Below are 17,514 nucleotides of genomic sequence, written 5' to 3'. Positions count from 1 at the left end.
GCAATACTATATTCTTAGTCATCTTTCTCTTCTAGCAGAAAAGATATTTCACCCCCTCCAATACAGAATGTTTCTAGTTTTTTTAGGAGTTTTTGGGTTTGGTGGTGTGTTTTTTTGTTTTTTGTTTTTCTTTTTTTTTAATTGATGTGGTACCTCAGGAATTTTATTTGCACCAGCGGGAATCATTTATATGCTATTCTCACTAGTTTTCCTTGTTACAGAATATAAAATGCTTTCTTTTTTTTTTTTTTTTTTTTCCTTTCAAGTGGGATCCTCAAAAAGAGAAGGTGTTCCAGCACATGTGAATCTATCTGCATCATCAATGCTAATGATTGCAATGCAGTACACATCAAACCCAGGTATGTGTAAACATACAATATGGTATCATTCTCTCTAAAACTATAAATCATGAAATACTGTGTCAATTGCTATCAAAAGGTTCACATGATGGGAAAAATCTGTCTCACCATCCAACACAGAATGAAAAATAAGTTATTTTAGTCAAAATGGGAATTTCTGAGCATCATGCTTGAAGTAATCATTACGTAGATAAGAGATCTCATTGTGATGAAGAAATAGGATTTGGCCCAGGATTGAAGAGTCTAATCTTCTCTTGCTTGACATCAGAAAATAGTATGATATATAACATCAGTGTTGGAGAGAAATCACCACTAACTTTAACTATAGAAATTCAAAGTAAGAGTTTGTCTTATATACTATGATTCCTGTCCCATGAAGTTCACAACTGATGGTAGTTTTTAAAGAAGACAGGTAATGCTGGCTGCAGACTCAACAGAACTGTAATGAATTTAAATGTAATTATAAGTTTCTAAATACAAGGCCATTCCCTCACTGCGGTGTGGTCCCAGTTAAATCAGTGGGATCACATAACCAAATCGAAACAAAAATGTAACCTAAGGGAGCTGTTACCTTGCACAGTAGTCAACTATCTCCAGTTTTAGGTAGATAGGTAGATGGTGTGTGTGACGGGGAACCCCACACTGCTGTATGTGCATGAGAAGTGTCGTATTATGCTAACATAGTTCACAGTGGTATGTAAAAGTACACCATTTAAAAAAGCTACTCGCATAAGTTAGTTTTTTTCATAAAGTGTTCTATTTTTGTTTGTCAATTCTACGTTCCAGCCATCTTCAGAAAATGTTGCTGTGTGCTTTTTGGGAAGTCCAACATGTAAAGTAGTTCGTTTGGCTCTCATGCTTGCTTGATGCAGAGTGGCTCCTATAGCCTTTGGTATACATGGGAATAATCGTAGAATCGTAGAATGGTTTGGGTTGGAAGGGACCTTTAAAGGTCATTCAGTCCAACCCCCCTGCAATGAACAGGGACATCTCCAAGGAGATCAGGTTACTCAGAGCCCCGTCCAACCTGGCCGTGAATGTTTCTGGGGATGGGGCATCCACCACCTCTCTGGGCAACCTATTCCAGTGTTCCACCACTGTCTATAAAAAAAATTTTTTCCTAATATCTAATCTGAATCTACCTCCTTCTATTTTAAAACCATTACCCCTTGACCTGTCGCAACAGGCCCTGCTGAAGAGTTTCTCCCCATCTTTCCTGTAGGCCCCCTTCAGGTACTGGAAGGCTGCTATAAGGTCTCCCTTCTCTTCTCCAGGCTGAACAGCCCCAACTCTCTCAGGTTGTCCTCATAGGAGAGATGCTTCAGCCCTCTGATCATCTTCGTGGCCCTCCTCTGGACTCTGTATAATATGTATTATTACATGTATAATGTATGATTACATGTGACTTCCATTACTGCCTCAAGATGAATGACAAGATACCCATTTACAGCTTTATATTGTGCCAGAGGGACAAAGTTTAAGTGAATTAGCAGATATTCTTAGACTAGATGTGTTTGAAAAAGATCTCCATTGCTGTGCAAAAAGCTATACACTCATAGTACTCGTTATCTTACTGCCTTCCTTGACAGAAATAAGTTACTAATACTTAATTTCTAATCTTTTGTGATACCTCTCAGGGTAATGATTCTTCTGCAAACCCTTTAAAATAAAAAGTAATTAAATGAGGTACAGACTTTTGGATGGACAAAGCAAAGCCAATCAACTAATTATGTCACTTCTGCAACTTGAGTTTCCATTTCAGTGTTATGTCTATACTATCTTTTCTCTCTCAGTGTATCACTGCCAATTATTGGAATGCCTCATGAAATATAAGCAAGAAGTATGGAAAGTAAGTTTATGATGATATATACTTTGTGGAAATGACTGTATTTGGACAGTAATGAAAATCAGATGGCTTGGAAATTGAACTGACTGTGTGCCAAGAAGTTATGAATGATCTGGAGAGGAAGGTCCCTCTGATTTTTAGTTTACAGAAGCAGCCCCATGTTTTGTAGAACAGGACTCTATTTCCTAAATACTGTGTGGTTGTGGCTCTAATTAGCAGAAATTCTAGTAACGACCAATCTTCTCAGTTCATATGCGACTAAACTTTTACAAGGACTGTTTGTGACTTTTGTCTTAGCCTGAATCTCATCTGGATCTAGTTATTTATCTATATCACACCTCTTTGCCCCAGAGGCTAGACAGAGGCTTCATTTGCTGTATGTTAGTATACTACGCAGGGTGGGTGGATGCTCCGATCAAACTCAGAAGCCGCTTGTGAACTTGTTGAAATTGATAATCTAATCTACCTGTGAGAGCATACAAAGGCTGTTTGGTAGGGCATGAAATATATATATATATATTTGTGTGTTCACATATCTTTGAACACAAGTAATATGTATTGAATTATGTTTTGTTACCTTGCAAAATGAACATTTTGTACGTGTCTTTCCTTAGGATTTGCTATATGTTATAGCTTATGGACCATCTCAAGTTAAACCTCCAGCGGTGCAAATGTTATTTCACTATTGGCCCAATTTAAAACCCCCTGGGGCAATCAGTGAGTACAGAGGACTGCAGTACACAGGTCAGTGCAGCTGGTTTTGTATAAGCTAAAATAAATATAAAGGGGAAATGATCAGAAGTGTGTTAATGTTACATGTTTACAGTTCTATGATGTGTTTTGCAATCTTTTGTTCGATAAGTTGGTACTTTCATAAGTATATACAATATGCATTTTTCTGTATTTTCAAAAGATTTTATGAAAAATAAAAACTCTGATCATTGTTAGTAAATATGTTGTGTTAGTCCTGATACTAACTAAATCAGAACAGGAGAAGAAATAAATACAGTGTTCTGAGTAGTCTGTGAAACTGCCTTCTTGGCATCGCAAGGGTTCTGGCTTATATTCCTCTCAATTATTGCTTTGGTTGCTTTTGTTGTGCCAGCTGCTATCCCTGCTGCTGTTGCTAAGACTCCTTATCTGGCTGCTACTGTAAAAAAAAGTCAGGTGATGTCTGGTGCAGTCAGTATAATGGATAAGTTCTCAAAGACTACAGGGTGAAAATGAGAGACAAAGTCAGCAATGCCGCTGGAGCTGAGTAGGCAGATGGTACAAAGTCCGCCAGACTCCCCAGTGATATTGATGGGACTGTGCTTCTATGGTGAGGGCTCTCCAGCAGCAATTCATGACTTGCTTTTCCTGCTTGCCTGTCTCAACCTGTTTCAAATAATCTCTGTCATATGGTATATGTTTTATTCACTTTTAAAGTTTGTGGACCAGAATGCAGCATTTTAAATAATAAAAATGGAGGATTGGAAGATACCCTAGAAGACCCCCTAGACCAACTCAAGTACATCCTCAGTGTTCCTGATACATGTTTGTCTGGTCTGCTCTAAAACCTCCCTTTGAAGGGTTGATAGATTTTCTTGACTTTTTGAAAAATCATTTTTCTTGTACTGCTCTGCATCACTTCCTTCATGCAAGCAGTGCTGTAAACTAAGCGTGATATTCCATCTGAACTTTTACTAGCACTGGGTAGACTGGAATAATTTTCTATCTATAAATTTTCTGTTAATGTATCGCAGAATGGGATGAGTATCCCATGCAATCTGTGGGCGCATGGCATTTTGAGCTGAGAGTGTCCCATACAGCATCCAAGTGATGCCACTTGAACATACCTTTGTTGTTTACTTCTTGTCATTACAAAGCTAAGGCTCTTTTTGTGGCTGGACTGTTTTTCCTTTATCATAGCTGTGGTTTCATTTTACCTGGGAATGTTACTGAATTTACTCAGCTACTCCTACCATCCTCCTCCTGGAGTGGAAGGATAATTACTTAATTAAAAGTGTTGGTGAGATCAGGAAAGATCTGCAGTGGGGATGTCTGCATCTTTTTCAATTTCTTCGCTAAGTTCATTTTTTAGTTATATCTGAAACAAGTCAATAGGCATATATATCCTAGGTTGTTTAATCAGCTGTGTTTTGGTTTTACAGCCTGGAACCCTATTCATTGCCAGCACATTGAATGCCATAATGCGATTAACAAGCCAGCTGTGAAGGTACTGCTATTTCTTCAGTGCTCAAACCCAACCATCTTGGGGATGGGAGGTTGCTCTTTGACCCCAGCCATATACTCTGGTTACGTGCAGGTGACCAAGAGCAGGAGCTAAGGGAACAGCAAAGCCTGTTGCGACCAAGGGGGCCAGAACTTTGTGAATATGTTCTTTGGCTGCCTAAAGCAATATGGGAGATTTCCTCCAACTACTGTGGGCCAAGTCTTGATATTAAACATAAGGATGGTTGCAGAGCACAGTCTAAGCTGACTCCTAGCTAATCCATGTAAATATTTTCCTGAACACATGTATGTCTGTAAATATGTGCATAAATATTACTATGTACAGGAAACATTATGTCAATTACATAGGTACATGTTTACCTTAGTATCTTGATTGAGGTCATATAGTGCACCTACTCTGATTGTGATCCTTTGCTTGGAATGTGTCCTAAAGGAAATAGTAGCAAAGCTTTGCTTAACTCTTCTGCGTACATCTTTGAGGGAGGTAAATGCTGTCTTTCCTGTTTACATGCAGGGTAACAAAAAGTGAAATTGCTTGACCGGGATTGTAGTGCAGTTTGATGGCAGAAGCAAGAACAACATCCCAAGTCCAGAGCATACCACAGTTAGGTGTACTAATTAATTAGATTGGTATCTAGTTAAATATGTAGATACAAGCAATTTTCCTGGCATCGATTCATATACTAACATAATTACATTTGTCAAAAAGTTCTTCAGAAAGCCTTTTCCACAGGCTATGATACTGATAGGGCATAATGGTGACACCGGTCTCACAAGTCCTGTGAGGGACCACTTTCCTGCCCACTCCAGTCATTCTCAGTGATCCCTTTTCATAGGAAAAAAAGCTGGAAGGTGTTGCTTTATGTTGTAGTGATCACTAGATTCAGAGTAATCCCTGAGTAAAGCAAAATAGCAATGCAATTTATGGATACAGGGTTTGCAGATGAAATAGAGATCGTCCAAAAATATTCAACTTAGCTTAACTTTGACAGAACCAGTCTTGATCAGTTGTCACTCAGAAGAATGCAGCCTGTTGTCTCTTGGATAGATGGATGTAAATTTGGTTAGCAAAGATGAGAAACATTCAAAGAGGCATTTGTCTTTATAAATAAGATGTTGCACTTGAATGGAGTAAGAAACATTTTGATTTAAGTGATTAAGATATTGTGTATGCATACTACTGTTCAGCTTTTCCTTAAATAGTACAAACCACTTAAACAAATGTGTATGCAACTGGCTATTAACTGTAACTGTTTTCTGTAACTGGCTAATGTGGAAGGATAAAAGCAAAGGCAAGACAAGGTTTGGACCTATGCTGCCAAGGAACTGTGGGTCCATAGTCTTTGTTCTGTCACTGGAATTGTGCTGTATAGTTAATAACTATGATGACTGAAAATTAGATTTTGCTGGAAGAGGTGTTCTTGAGAGAGAAAAACTTAGACTTTTACATTACCTTGTCCTAAGCAATGGATCCTCTGAGTGACTGTCTGTTTGGAAAAACATAAAAAGTCAGTCTGCCGTTACTATGCAGGGTAAGTTTGTAACACAAAATATGCTTGTCTTTCAGAAAGTAATAATACTGATACTGAAATATGTCCTATTCTCTTTCCATAGGTTTTTATTTTCAGTTACATCCTTCTCTTTATTAGAAATACTTTGAGATCCTGTATTGCCAGATGCTGAGTACCGTCTTTCAGAATACTGAATGCTCTCAGCACATACCGAAACTGTGTTATATTGCATATCCTAGTATTAACTTCAATGAACAGATGTGCTGATTCTTTTCCTTCTCTGTGTTTCAGATGTGCATTGACCCATCCTTGTCTGTGGCTTTGGGTGATAAGCCACCTCCTCTATATCTTTGTGAAGAATGCAGCCAGAGAATTGCAGGGTAGGTAAACTAAGAGCTGGAAAATGATCAGATGTAGTCAGACTCCAGAGTTCAGAACTCTGGAGTTATGCTTTATTTCAATATGATTAGTGTATAATTTATATAGATAATCCTGTTGAAATACATGGAGCACACTGACACTCAGTATGAATAAGGATTACAGAAATTTGTGCCACATGATCAGTATTTGCATCTAGCTTGAGCAGTAGTGAGTTTTGAAGTGAAGATCTCTGAATGAATCAATACTGTGGGATGCATTGACTATGATAGGGGAACCTCGTTAATGTATAAGCTTTTGCTTAGGAAACATTTTTCCTCTTCATCCTTTAGTTGTTAAAAGCAGGACATTACCCTGAAAGTTCTTTTACAGAGACTTCATTACTTTTCTCTAACATGTATTTCAGATTATTCTCTTGGGTATATTGTGAAGCAGCAGGGTAAAGAATTGAAATTGGTACAGGCTTGTCCAGTACCAGGAAGGAGTATAGGCTGAGATGAACTAACCTCACTTATTCTTTTATTTTCTTAATTTATTTTTTAAGCATTGCTAATTTGGTTTGCATTACTTTACAAGATCTCCTAATACTTACGGGAGTTCAAGTCATTAGTTCAAATGGACAAGGTTACAGAAGCCACATGGGGTTTTTTTTGTCCCCAGTTTAAGAAATCTTTGTATCACACCAGCTGTAGGAAAAGCAATTACATCTCACCTTAGGTTTTAAAGTCATCATTGATTTAAAGCTGCAGGAAAAAGTAATTGGACTTGGTAGAAGCATAGCTTCTAAGGAGCCTCACAGAAAATGATACTGGTACTTTTATTTTTTTTTCCCCTGTGTTCATCAGTTATTCTTCATTACCATTTCTTAGCCCTCAGACTTGCAGAGCACACACTAGTAATTTGATAAATTTATGCCTTAAGAGTAATTTTTTAAAAGCCATGAACATGGTGGACCAACATCAGCAAAGTGGTAATTTGCAATAAGACACGCACAACAAAGAGAGGTGATGTAAAGCAGCCTGCAATTTGTAAAACTACATTTGTAAAAAAACAGCTTCAGAATAATGTCAGTCCTACCACATTAATTTAGATAGATTTCCTCTGTGCAAAAATAAATGCATCTATAAATAAAGAATGGAAAACTAATTAGATATACAATTTTTATAGGGATCACAGTGAATGGTTGATTGATGTTCTTCTTCCACAAGGTAAGAGGTATTTTAAGGGTAGGTACAAGCTACTCATAGTTGTACAACCCTATGCTTACTGATATTTCTGCATACTGCATTACTTGACATGATGTGTTCTATTCTAAGGGAATTTTTTAGAATTTTAAAGTAGCTTGTATTTAATACTGCTTAATGTCTTTAAAGTACTATGAGAAATTAACTTATCCTCTACCTGAAATAGTGTGCAACTCTTTATATGTGAGGAAACAGAGATAATTGAAGAGATTTTCAAATCTCTTGAAGGATCCAGAGTTGGGGCCAAGTTTTTAAAAAGTATTTGTGTCCCTAACCAGTGTCCAAAAAAAGGGGTTAGTTCTTCCAGTAACCTGGGTCTGATTCAAAAGCTCTTAAAGCTTGTGAAAATCTGTTCTATGAACAGACGGCTGTAAAGGGTAGCAGAAAAGGACATAAAATATTTTTCAATGATCCAGTCATTGATCCAATCATTGTCCTTTGGCCAGTGAGAGAGCCTGATATTCTGTTATCCACCAGAATGCAGACAAAGCTTGCTGAACCCAGATTTTCCTGAATTTACAAGGACAGTCACATATTCCCTAAAATAACCCTTTCAAGGACAAAACAAAGACATGCCCTCTCTCTGTGTTCTGCAAACTGAAAATTCTTAGACAGTGGAGATTTTTTTTTGCTGTCTCCTTCTAGTTGAAATCTAATCCAGATTAAAAATGTTTTATTTACTTAAGGGAAGTACTTGTTTTTACTCAGCCACCTATATTTACTGAATCAGATGTTGCCAGGGCAACAGACTGGATAGCTGCTGCTTACAGGTTGACTCTGCAGACATTTTGCTATGGAGTTACAGGCCACAAACATAGTGGCTGCTTCTACGTAGTTCAGCCATATTCACTGATCTTTGATCCTGCGAGCTTTCAGAGGTGGTATAGGCGCATCAGCCATGTCTCCCACAGCGTGCCACAGTAGCATGCCTACCAGTGTACTATTGCAAGCCTGTCTGTGAGGCAGAAGTATAGGCAGAAGGAGAATGGGGTGCAGAGCCCAGCACACTTAATGCACCAAGGCTGTTCTTTCATTTCAGTGTAGAAATAGCCAGTAGGGCTAAGTACACAGTGTCCTACCTCATGCAGTCCAATAGGCTTAGAGTTTTCGATAATATCTGGAAACACAAGTTTAGCCTCAGAGGCTTACTGGCAGTGAGTCCATTTTCCCGTGGCTGCCGTAGTAAAACAGAGGGATCGTCATTCTGTGTTGATGTTTTGTATGCCTTCCCCTTACAGCTGAAATTTCTGCTATATGTCAGAAGAAGGTAAGATTCAGTCATTTGTGTGATGGGGCATGATTTCATGTTGTGTGTAGTGTCATTCCATTACTACGTGGTGTGTTCTTTTTTGTACCATTCCAAATTTTCACAATTTATCCATGAATGCATTTGTTGGTGGGTGGCAATGATTCGTCAACAAGGTTTCTTTTTGTTAAAACTGCTGATGTTTGATTTGAGTTGTAGGTTTTTATTGAAGTGGAAATTAGTAAAGCAGTTCAATTATGCAGTCGAGCTCAGTTTTTGTTCTAGAAGTCGGCTTGTGAAGAGGGTAGAGCAAAAGATTAATTTTAAATCTAAGTGTTTTGTATCTTCTCATCTCCTTGAAGTCTTAGATTAATCCTAAATTGGACAAAAATCCTACTGTAAACTGTGTAACATGGGCTGAAAGTCTTCAGTGCTTGGCTCTAAAAAGATAGCTGACAAAAATAATCTACTTGCAATACATACCAACCACTGTGTTTTAATAACATTTAAATAATGAAGAATACGGTGTATAATGTATTCTAGATCTTATGTGGTAAAGAAAGCTTTTATATTGGGCCAGATTACCAGGTGGCAAAAATAAAAGTAGTGCATATTTTGAAGGCTTGGACAGTCACATATGATAAGGCAGATCCTTACATAGCATAAACTGATGTGACACCATTGACTACTCCCCTAAGGATCTGCCAGTAGCTTAAAAAGACATTCTGAAGTATAAGCAGGGATTAAGAGAGCAACTGTAAATTTTAAAGGTTAAAGTTGAGATTGATGAATTAAATGTTGGTTTGGCCTACTCTGAAAGAGTGACCATGACATTTAAGTCCAGGCCCAGCATTTAGGCCTAAGCTCATCTTTCTGGAAGTTCAGTGGCACTTGGCATCAGGAGTGTCCACAAACACACTTACAGATAGTGATTTTGGAAATGACCAACACATGAGCCAGTTCCCCAGTGCTGACTTTCATCCCTGTTTTCAGTTCCACTTCCTGATACTTGTGACCTAACGAAATCTTTTCTGTTTTTCAGAACTGTAGTTCGCATGTCAGAAGAGCTGTTGTCACCTGCTTCTCAGCAGGCTGCTGTGGCCGCCATGGCAACAGGCCAGTCCGCTATTGCAAAAGATGCCATTCGAATCATCACAGCAGTGAAGTTGGGGCAGCCGCAGAAACCCATCTTTATCAGACCTCACCACCCCCTATCAATACCCGGGAGTGTGGGGCAGAGGAACTTGTGTGTACTGTGGAAGCTGTGATCAGGTAATATGGCAGCTTATCAAGCATCAATATGTAAAGCAGGATCAGGCTTTCATGTAAATATTACCTGCAAATCTTGTGAAAGTTGATTTTAGTTTCACCGGGATAAGTTCAGAGCACATGCACTGAACTCCTGCTGTGCTAGCAGAATACTGATAAGCTGTGAATGTTTTTCTCGTGGACGAAGTCAGCCTTGAATCTTAGAATTTGATGTTATTTTATTACTGGTCTAAGGAAAGAGATGACATCAGGTCCCTTAACCTTTAGTTATTCTTGATCAGATATTTGTATCCAGTGCAGGAAAGCTGCATTCACTGACCGCAGGCTTGTTTTATAGCTTGCTGAAGGAAGCAGAGTTTCATGCTGAGCAGAGGGAGTATGAACTCAACCGCAGGAGACAGATGGGCCTCTCTTCTTCCCATCACTCCCTGGACAACACAGACTTTGATAATAAAGATGATGACAAGCATGACCAACGCCTCTTGAGCCAGTTTGGAATCTGGTTCTTGGTAAGAAGTTCTTGCTCTCTGCTCTCACTCTTCTCGTTTCCTTCTCCTTATCTTTCTGAAGCCTCAATTTAATATCTTTTTTTTCCCATTTCTTGGATTTAGTTGGATACCTTTTCTGATTTGTAGGCAAAAGGGAGGAGTTCTGTGAAGCTGTCATACTTGGAGATTTCAGAACTAGTTTGGATAGAGCTGCTTGCTCACTCCTTTCTGAGTCCCGTTGTACAGAGTGTGTAACAGAATTATTCACCCCTTTCAGTTTTTGTATTGACTTTCTATGTACCACCATCTTCTGCTCGCAAGTGCCCTCTGCTGAGTGACATTATTTTAACCTTAAAAGGCAATCCTGTAAAGATGTGTCTTTCACCTTCCATCTTTCAACATCACTCTTTGGACCCTTAGCTTTCTCTCTTACCTCTGAAGAGGCTGGAAGAGTCTTAGTGGGCTGCTTTTGCTTCCTGCCTTCAAATTGGTCTAGCTGGATCAGTCCCAGTCATTGTACTCCAGCTAATTAATCTAGTGTGGGCTGACAGAGCGAAGCCCTGCTGGTTCTATCCCTCACAGTAGCTAGCAGAGATTGTTCCAAAATAGCAGGGCTGGTGCTAGCTAGTTCATGGGCAGGCCAGGCTGGAGCCTGATAGATCCTCAGAAATTGGATTCTGCATCTCCTTAAGGAGAGTTCACCTCAGACTCTTTCCAATTCACCTTGAGCTCTCAGGCTTTCTGCTCCTCTGTCACCCAGTGATAAGTGGGGAATTGTAGGACCCCTTATCCAGCATGTAAACAGAGATAGGGACAGCAGGGTGCCAGGTCTAGAATCCTATAATGCCAACAAAACTGCTCTGCTATTTCAAGTGACTACAGGAGTAAACTCTGTATTCTGCTGATATCTTGTGGGTGTTGTTGTTTGATGTTGTTTTAGACTTGAAGCCTTTTATTTTTAATTTTTTTTTTTTATTGTACGTTATTCATGTATTCTGTTTGAGATGATGTTTTGTAAAGACTGAAGGCCTACTTTTCCAGAAGTAGAATTGAAGTGAGAACAGAACAGGTTTTGTTGCACTGTACATACCTCATCCTTGACATTGCAAGTCTGTCTTTTCTGGTAGGGAGGGGGAGCTCACTGACTTCGTTCTGTTCTTACAAAATCTCTTGATCTCTCTGTAATGAGTATGGGCAGACACGGCAGAACAGATTGTGAGAAATAGTGGGTTGCTGTTTTCTTTTGTAAAATGAATACCATTCATCTAGAAAATGGTCAGAGCTCAAAAGTTCTTGTTAAGAAGCCTGCCAGCAGATACTGCCTTTGAGTTAACGCTCAACTGAGACAGGCACTGGGAGGCAAACACCTTGATTTCAGCCTGCAATGAAGTAGAACAGTGAAGACTACTTTGAATTGGCAAGGATGTTTTTAAGTGCCTCATTCCAAGGAAAAACATGAAGGAAAAGCACTTGTAAGATTGATTCTGGTCCTCTCTGGGAAGCATTGGTCTCAACCGTTTCCCCAGAAATGACATGAGTGTTTCTCCTTTGTTCACTTGCTACAAGGCAGCAGACACTGGTTTCAGATTGCCAAGTGCTGAGAATACAGTTTTCACTAGGAAGCGGCAACAAATAGCTGATACGTGGTTAAAGGAGCTTCCTAGATCTCCTGTTGTCTGTTATTTTCCATTCTTTGGATTCAGTGCAGCAGCTTGACTTGAAACATCATCTCCTGTCCCCAGAAGATACCAAGAGCTCAAATAGCAGGTGATAAGGGTTTAGCAGCATGCCCAGTCTATGAAGTGGGGTACAGACTTGGTCTCAAATTTGGGACAGTTTTACAGTGCAGACATCATTTTAGAAAGAGAGAATTTGGAGAAGGAGATAATAATACTAATTATTCATTATTATATGATAATTTTTGAGGACCTAAAACTCATATTCTCACTCCAACTAAGGACAAAAGATCAGAATTAGAATCTTTTTGCAAACCAAAGGTAACTTATTATGTTAAGTAGACATCTTCTTTCAGACTTTTTGAAACTCTTCATTTGGTTTGTCTTTTTATCTTCTACATTTTATATATATATGTGTGTGTGTGTGTGTGTATAATGTGTTTTAATGGGCATTACATTACCTTTTGAAATGAGAAGTCATCTTGAAGTTCAAACCAGAATGTTTCACTTTGTCAAACCTTTCTCTATTGATATTTTCAGTGTGCAAAATAAGAAACAAAAAATTCATTGTTTGGGTTGGGTTTTTTTTCCCCTCTCTTATTACTATTTTCTGGTTTGAAAATGTTTTGTCAATTGTCCTGTGCCAAACTCTACTTAAAACTGATGAGCTCATTTATCATCTATGTAACCTGCATCCTCGTATCTCTGGGAATATGCTAAGTATAGTAGACAAAGAATTTGCAACCTTTAAGCCTAGAAATGAAACTTGGTTTATGTTTCTGTCTTCCAGGTGAGCCTTTGCACTCCCAGTGAAAATACACCCACAGAGAGTTTAGCAAGGCTGGTTAGCATGGTATTCCAGTGGTTTCACTCTACAGCTTACATGATGGATGATGAAGTTGGTAGCCTGGTTGAAAAGCTCAAACCCCAGTTTGTTACCAAGTGGTTGAAGACAGTTTGTGATGTCCGGTTTGATGTCATGGTTATGTGTCTCCTTCCTAAACCAATGGAGTTTGCCAGGGTAAGAATAGTTTATCTGAAGGCTCCTTTATTTACCACAGAGATTAGTATCCTACATATGAAGACAATTTCTCCCCCAGCTCTGTGATGACAAAAGAAATCTCACTGCTTGAGGGAGCAATGGAGATCTGGAATTTTTCCTCTTCATAGCATTTTCAGTTTTACTATGTTAGAGGGCGAGGATTATTTACAGTAATGTGAAGACAAATTGGAAGGATATTGTAGGTATTGAAAGATACTGTACATTTTTGATAGCTGCACATTTCCATTATGCTGCTGAAGCATCCGAGCTTGTCTTTTTTAAAAGGTATCATTTGTCTGCTCCCAAATGTAAGCCGGTCCTTTAGTAGTCTGCTTTACTAATGTTTCTCTGTTCTTTGCATACTTCATCTCTGCAGCTATGAATGAAGGTTAATGAAATCATACAGTTGTAACTGAGAGGAACTCTAGGCATACTGATGCCATGTAGCTTCAGATACCTAATTTAAATGACTCAGTTAAGAGACTAGTCTGCCGTGGTTTGCCTTATTGCTGATGGAGAGAAAGAGGCTTAGATGGAAGGTCGTTCAGGGTGCTTAAGTGAGACCATTGCTGGAATTGCTTCTAGAAAGAGTCTTTCTTTCTAACATTTAATTATGACGCAGAACTCAACACTTAACCTGGATAGTGAAAACAGGCGATGAAGTCAGGCATGTGACTATTCCTCTACAGAACATGAAACATCAGCATTAAAATAGGAATTTATATTTGTGAGGGATTTAAGACTTTTTCCTCATTTATCACTGCCAACTATACCACATGAGCTTTTGTAAGAAGACTTATATTTTTTTGACCCTCTTATGTAAAATGTCCAGGGAACATGTTTTTTGTTTTCTAAAATTAAGTGTCTGGACTAGGAAGGGCCGTAAGGACTTGATATGATATACTATATCAGCAGGGATCAAGTGTGCATTCATGGATGTTTCATGACCTAATATATGGGATTTGCTGTATGTGCGCAGACCAGCATGTATGTGTGTCTTACTCTCAACCATTGCTCTGAAGATACACCTGGCTGTGGGAGGATTGGAGGGCACCTGAGGGAATTTGAGATGTGGATGAATGCATTGAATGCTAGAAGAAAAGAGATCAAGACTTTGAGGCTAAAGGGAAAAGAAGGACCGAACCTCATGCTATAATCTGTTATGGATCTTTTTCTTGTATTGGATCCAGCCCCTTTTATTTGAGTTTTATTACTCTCGCTGCAATACTTAAGACTAGACTGACAACTTGCCAGATTTGCAAGGGTTCGCTTGAACATGAAGACAAACAGCCATGAAATTAGCTGTGATGAATGGAGAAAAAACAGTTTGTTGGCTGAGATTAGTGGTCCTTGCTGCCAAAACAACAGGCATCTCTAGAGCCATTAGTCAAGAACAGCAGATGTGAGCCGAGGCCGGTTAGAATAATTAATCTCCCTAGGCCAGTTACTTATTTGCTTAGAAGTGTGGGTTTTGGCTTCCATCACTTAGAATCTTCCGTCAAAAAAACCCAAAACAAACAACCACAAAAGAACACCTGATACAGACCAAGATTTTCAAAATAAAGAGCCAGCAGTGTAACAAGTTGCCCAGAGCAAATAATTGACAGTGCAAGTTTGACCAAACAAATCTGTCCCTTGTTGAGAACTGTAAACGATGAGAGGTTACTCTGTGTCGTGTCCTGGAAGTGAGCAAACTTATCTGAATCTTGGACAGTGCTTTTGTGTACTGTGGGTGAAATGAGAGAGAGAGAAAAAATGCAATCCCCGTGGCTGAATTCTAAACTCAGGCTGGAAGGGTGCTCATGATCACCCTCCACAATTTCTTGGCTGCAACACACTGAGCATATTTATGGTGCTGGGCACGTTACAGGGACTAGAAGTGTTATTCATCAGTATGATTCCTGGAAATACCCACAGGTTGGTGGATACTGGGACAAATCGTGTAGTGCTGTGACCCAATTAAAAGAAGGGCTGAATCGAATCCTTTGCTTGATTCCGTACAATGTGATAAACCAGCCGGTGTGGGAGTGTATCATGCCAGAGTGGTTGGAAGCTGTAAGGACGGAAGTGCCTGATAATCAGCTGAAAGAGTTCCGGGAAGTGTTGAGGTAGGTAGACATATGCAATGACAGAATGATTCCTACTATGTTGATTGTTGAGGGTTTTAGCACAACAAATAAAAATGCTCATGTGCAATAGACAGTAGTGAGTAAATGCTTCTGAATTTTTTTAAAATTTTAGTTACATTTAGACTAAAGCATTTAAGCTTTGGGAAAGTTTCCTTTTATTGCTTCTGATATCCTTGAATCTGTATCAAGAGCCAACTGCATGGATGCTTCTTTGCTGTGAGCAAGGCACACTTTCAGTGGCTTCCTTCCAGCATGATGGAAGAAGCATCTTTCTCCTGGCCAGTTGTTGATGAGAAACGGTGGGGGTTAGTAGAGCTGGCACTGAAAAAGCGATGATTTGCATTGATGTAGATAATGTCTTCCCCTGTTGAGCAAAGAAAACACCAGAATAAGAATGGTGGCTGTCTGAGCCATTGAGTCGTGATTTCATGTGTGGTGTATGCCTTTGACAATACAACTTCACATTACCTTGTAATGGTTGAAGAGGCTCTGAAACTGACTTTAAGTTTATATTTGTAGGTACTGTTTAAACATTTTAGTGTAAACATGGAATAGTGGAGAAATGGTGAGATGAGAAATTTTCCAATTTTTACATTGGATGTTGAAAAAGATTGCTATCAAATGAAAGCATGCATGATATGGGATGTGATGTAAATTCTTAAGATGCATCACCAGGTTCAGAGGATGACCTTGTGCAGTCAGGACAGGTCGTGTCAGCAACCTCACTCAGCTCCCATGGAGGATGAGGATGCAAGTAAGATTACAGAAGCATCATCAGTGCTGATAGTGAGATCGCTTTTCTACCAGTTTTGTTATGTGTCATGCAGTGTATGCCATGGTAACTCAGTGATGCTATATTTTTGTTCTACTTTTCAGCAAAATGTTTGACATTGAACTTTGCCCTCTCCCGTTCTCCATGGAGGAGATGTTTGGCTTCATTAGCTGTCGATTCACAGGGTACCCATCCTCTGTGCAAGAGCAAGCGTTGCTTTGGCTGCATGTAAGTGTTCTCTCTTGATGAGTTGTGCTGAAGCAGCTTATGATTTCAGAAAAGAGAGGAAAAAAAAAGAAAGAGGAAAAAAGCACTGCTTTTCCAAGGATCGTGGAACCTTGCTGCCCTTCTTTTAGCTCCAGTATAGGGATGGTTGTTAGACAGATCCTGGGAATCTTTATGATACTAGCCCATCATGGGCAATATAGTGTAAGCCTGGAGATTCCTTTTACCTTTGAATGTCAGTTGTGTCTTTAGGACCATTCAGCTGTCTGACTTCTTGCCAGCAATAGTTCTTGATCTCCACAAAATTTGGTCTGTAGATTCCAAAATTAATTTCGGACTCCAGAAGTAGCTGTAGTTGTTCCTGCATATGCAGAACTGGATTAGATTAGCTCTGTAGCCGTCAACTTTTCTGCTGCTCTGGCCCCTTTTGTGCTATATTTGCCTACAAAGCTAGCATTCACTCAGTGTTCATACTCAAAAGCTGCAGGGACAATCATTTCAGCTGGGGACAGTGAATTCAAAAGGGTATAAAATTTTCCACAGCACCTCAGAGTAATACCTGTGTTCTTCATTGTCACTTCTTTTCTGCTGAGGGTTATTCTGGTTAAGCTTTTGCAAAGACCAGTTTACCTGATGACTGTAGCAGTTTTCAAGTATGCAGAGTTTTCAAGTAAAGTATGATTCTGGTTGTGAGTTTTTTTTTTTTTTAGATTTTTCTTGACCTGATAACAGTTAATGACAAATATGAATGAACTTATATTTGTCTGAGTGTTGGTGATGAAATAGATGATGAATGGTCACTCTGTGATTTGCAGATAACCATCCTGTCACTGTGTTGACACCTGTAGGCAACTGTTCTGACTGGGTTCTTGGAATAAATAGAAGAATTCAGTTTAAAGTAAAAATAAATATAGTAAATAGTTACTCATCCAAGTATTGGTAATACTTTTGGTTTACAGAAATATTTTTGTGGAACGATCTAACATCCCCATGTGTTTGTGCATAAAACTGATCTCAAGATGCACTCTTTTTTTTGACAGTTCTTTTTTGCACTGATTCTAACAGAAGTCTAAGCTTGCAGCTCACCTCATTGA

The 17,514-nt window shown here is 39.1% G+C and overlaps 1 protein-coding gene across 5 annotated transcripts in view; it reads left to right on the top strand.

The window, feature by feature from the left end:
• Positions 1-17,514, top strand: part of UNC79 (unc-79 subunit of NALCN channel complex) — a 113,560-nt gene that overhangs the window by 18,034 nt on the left and 78,012 nt on the right. For all 5 annotated transcript variants that reach the window (XM_086748285.1, XM_086748284.1, XM_086748282.1 and 2 more), the window contains 12 exons: positions 267-359; positions 2,153-2,208; positions 2,820-2,949; positions 4,359-4,423; positions 6,243-6,331; positions 7,497-7,537; positions 8,812-8,840; positions 9,862-10,091; positions 10,426-10,597; positions 13,043-13,273; positions 15,212-15,402; positions 16,300-16,423. In XM_086748285.1, the coding sequence (XP_086604411.1) occupies positions 267-359; positions 2,153-2,208; positions 2,820-2,949; positions 4,359-4,423; positions 6,243-6,331; positions 7,497-7,537; positions 8,812-8,840; positions 9,862-10,091; positions 10,426-10,597; positions 13,043-13,273; positions 15,212-15,402; positions 16,300-16,423 (1,451 nt within the window). The remainder of the gene's footprint in view (positions 1-266; positions 360-2,152; positions 2,209-2,819; positions 2,950-4,358; positions 4,424-6,242; positions 6,332-7,496; positions 7,538-8,811; positions 8,841-9,861; positions 10,092-10,425; positions 10,598-13,042; positions 13,274-15,211; positions 15,403-16,299; positions 16,424-17,514) is intronic.

Source organism: Chlamydotis macqueenii, chromosome 5, assembly GCF_036417535.1.
Source record: "Chlamydotis macqueenii isolate bChlMac1 chromosome 5, bChlMac1.mat, whole genome shotgun sequence".
Classification (NCBI taxonomy): Eukaryota; Metazoa; Chordata; class Aves; order Otidiformes; family Otididae; genus Chlamydotis; species Chlamydotis macqueenii.
Note: the sequence above shows the minus strand (reverse complement) of the source record. Positions and strands in the feature narration are given on the sequence as shown.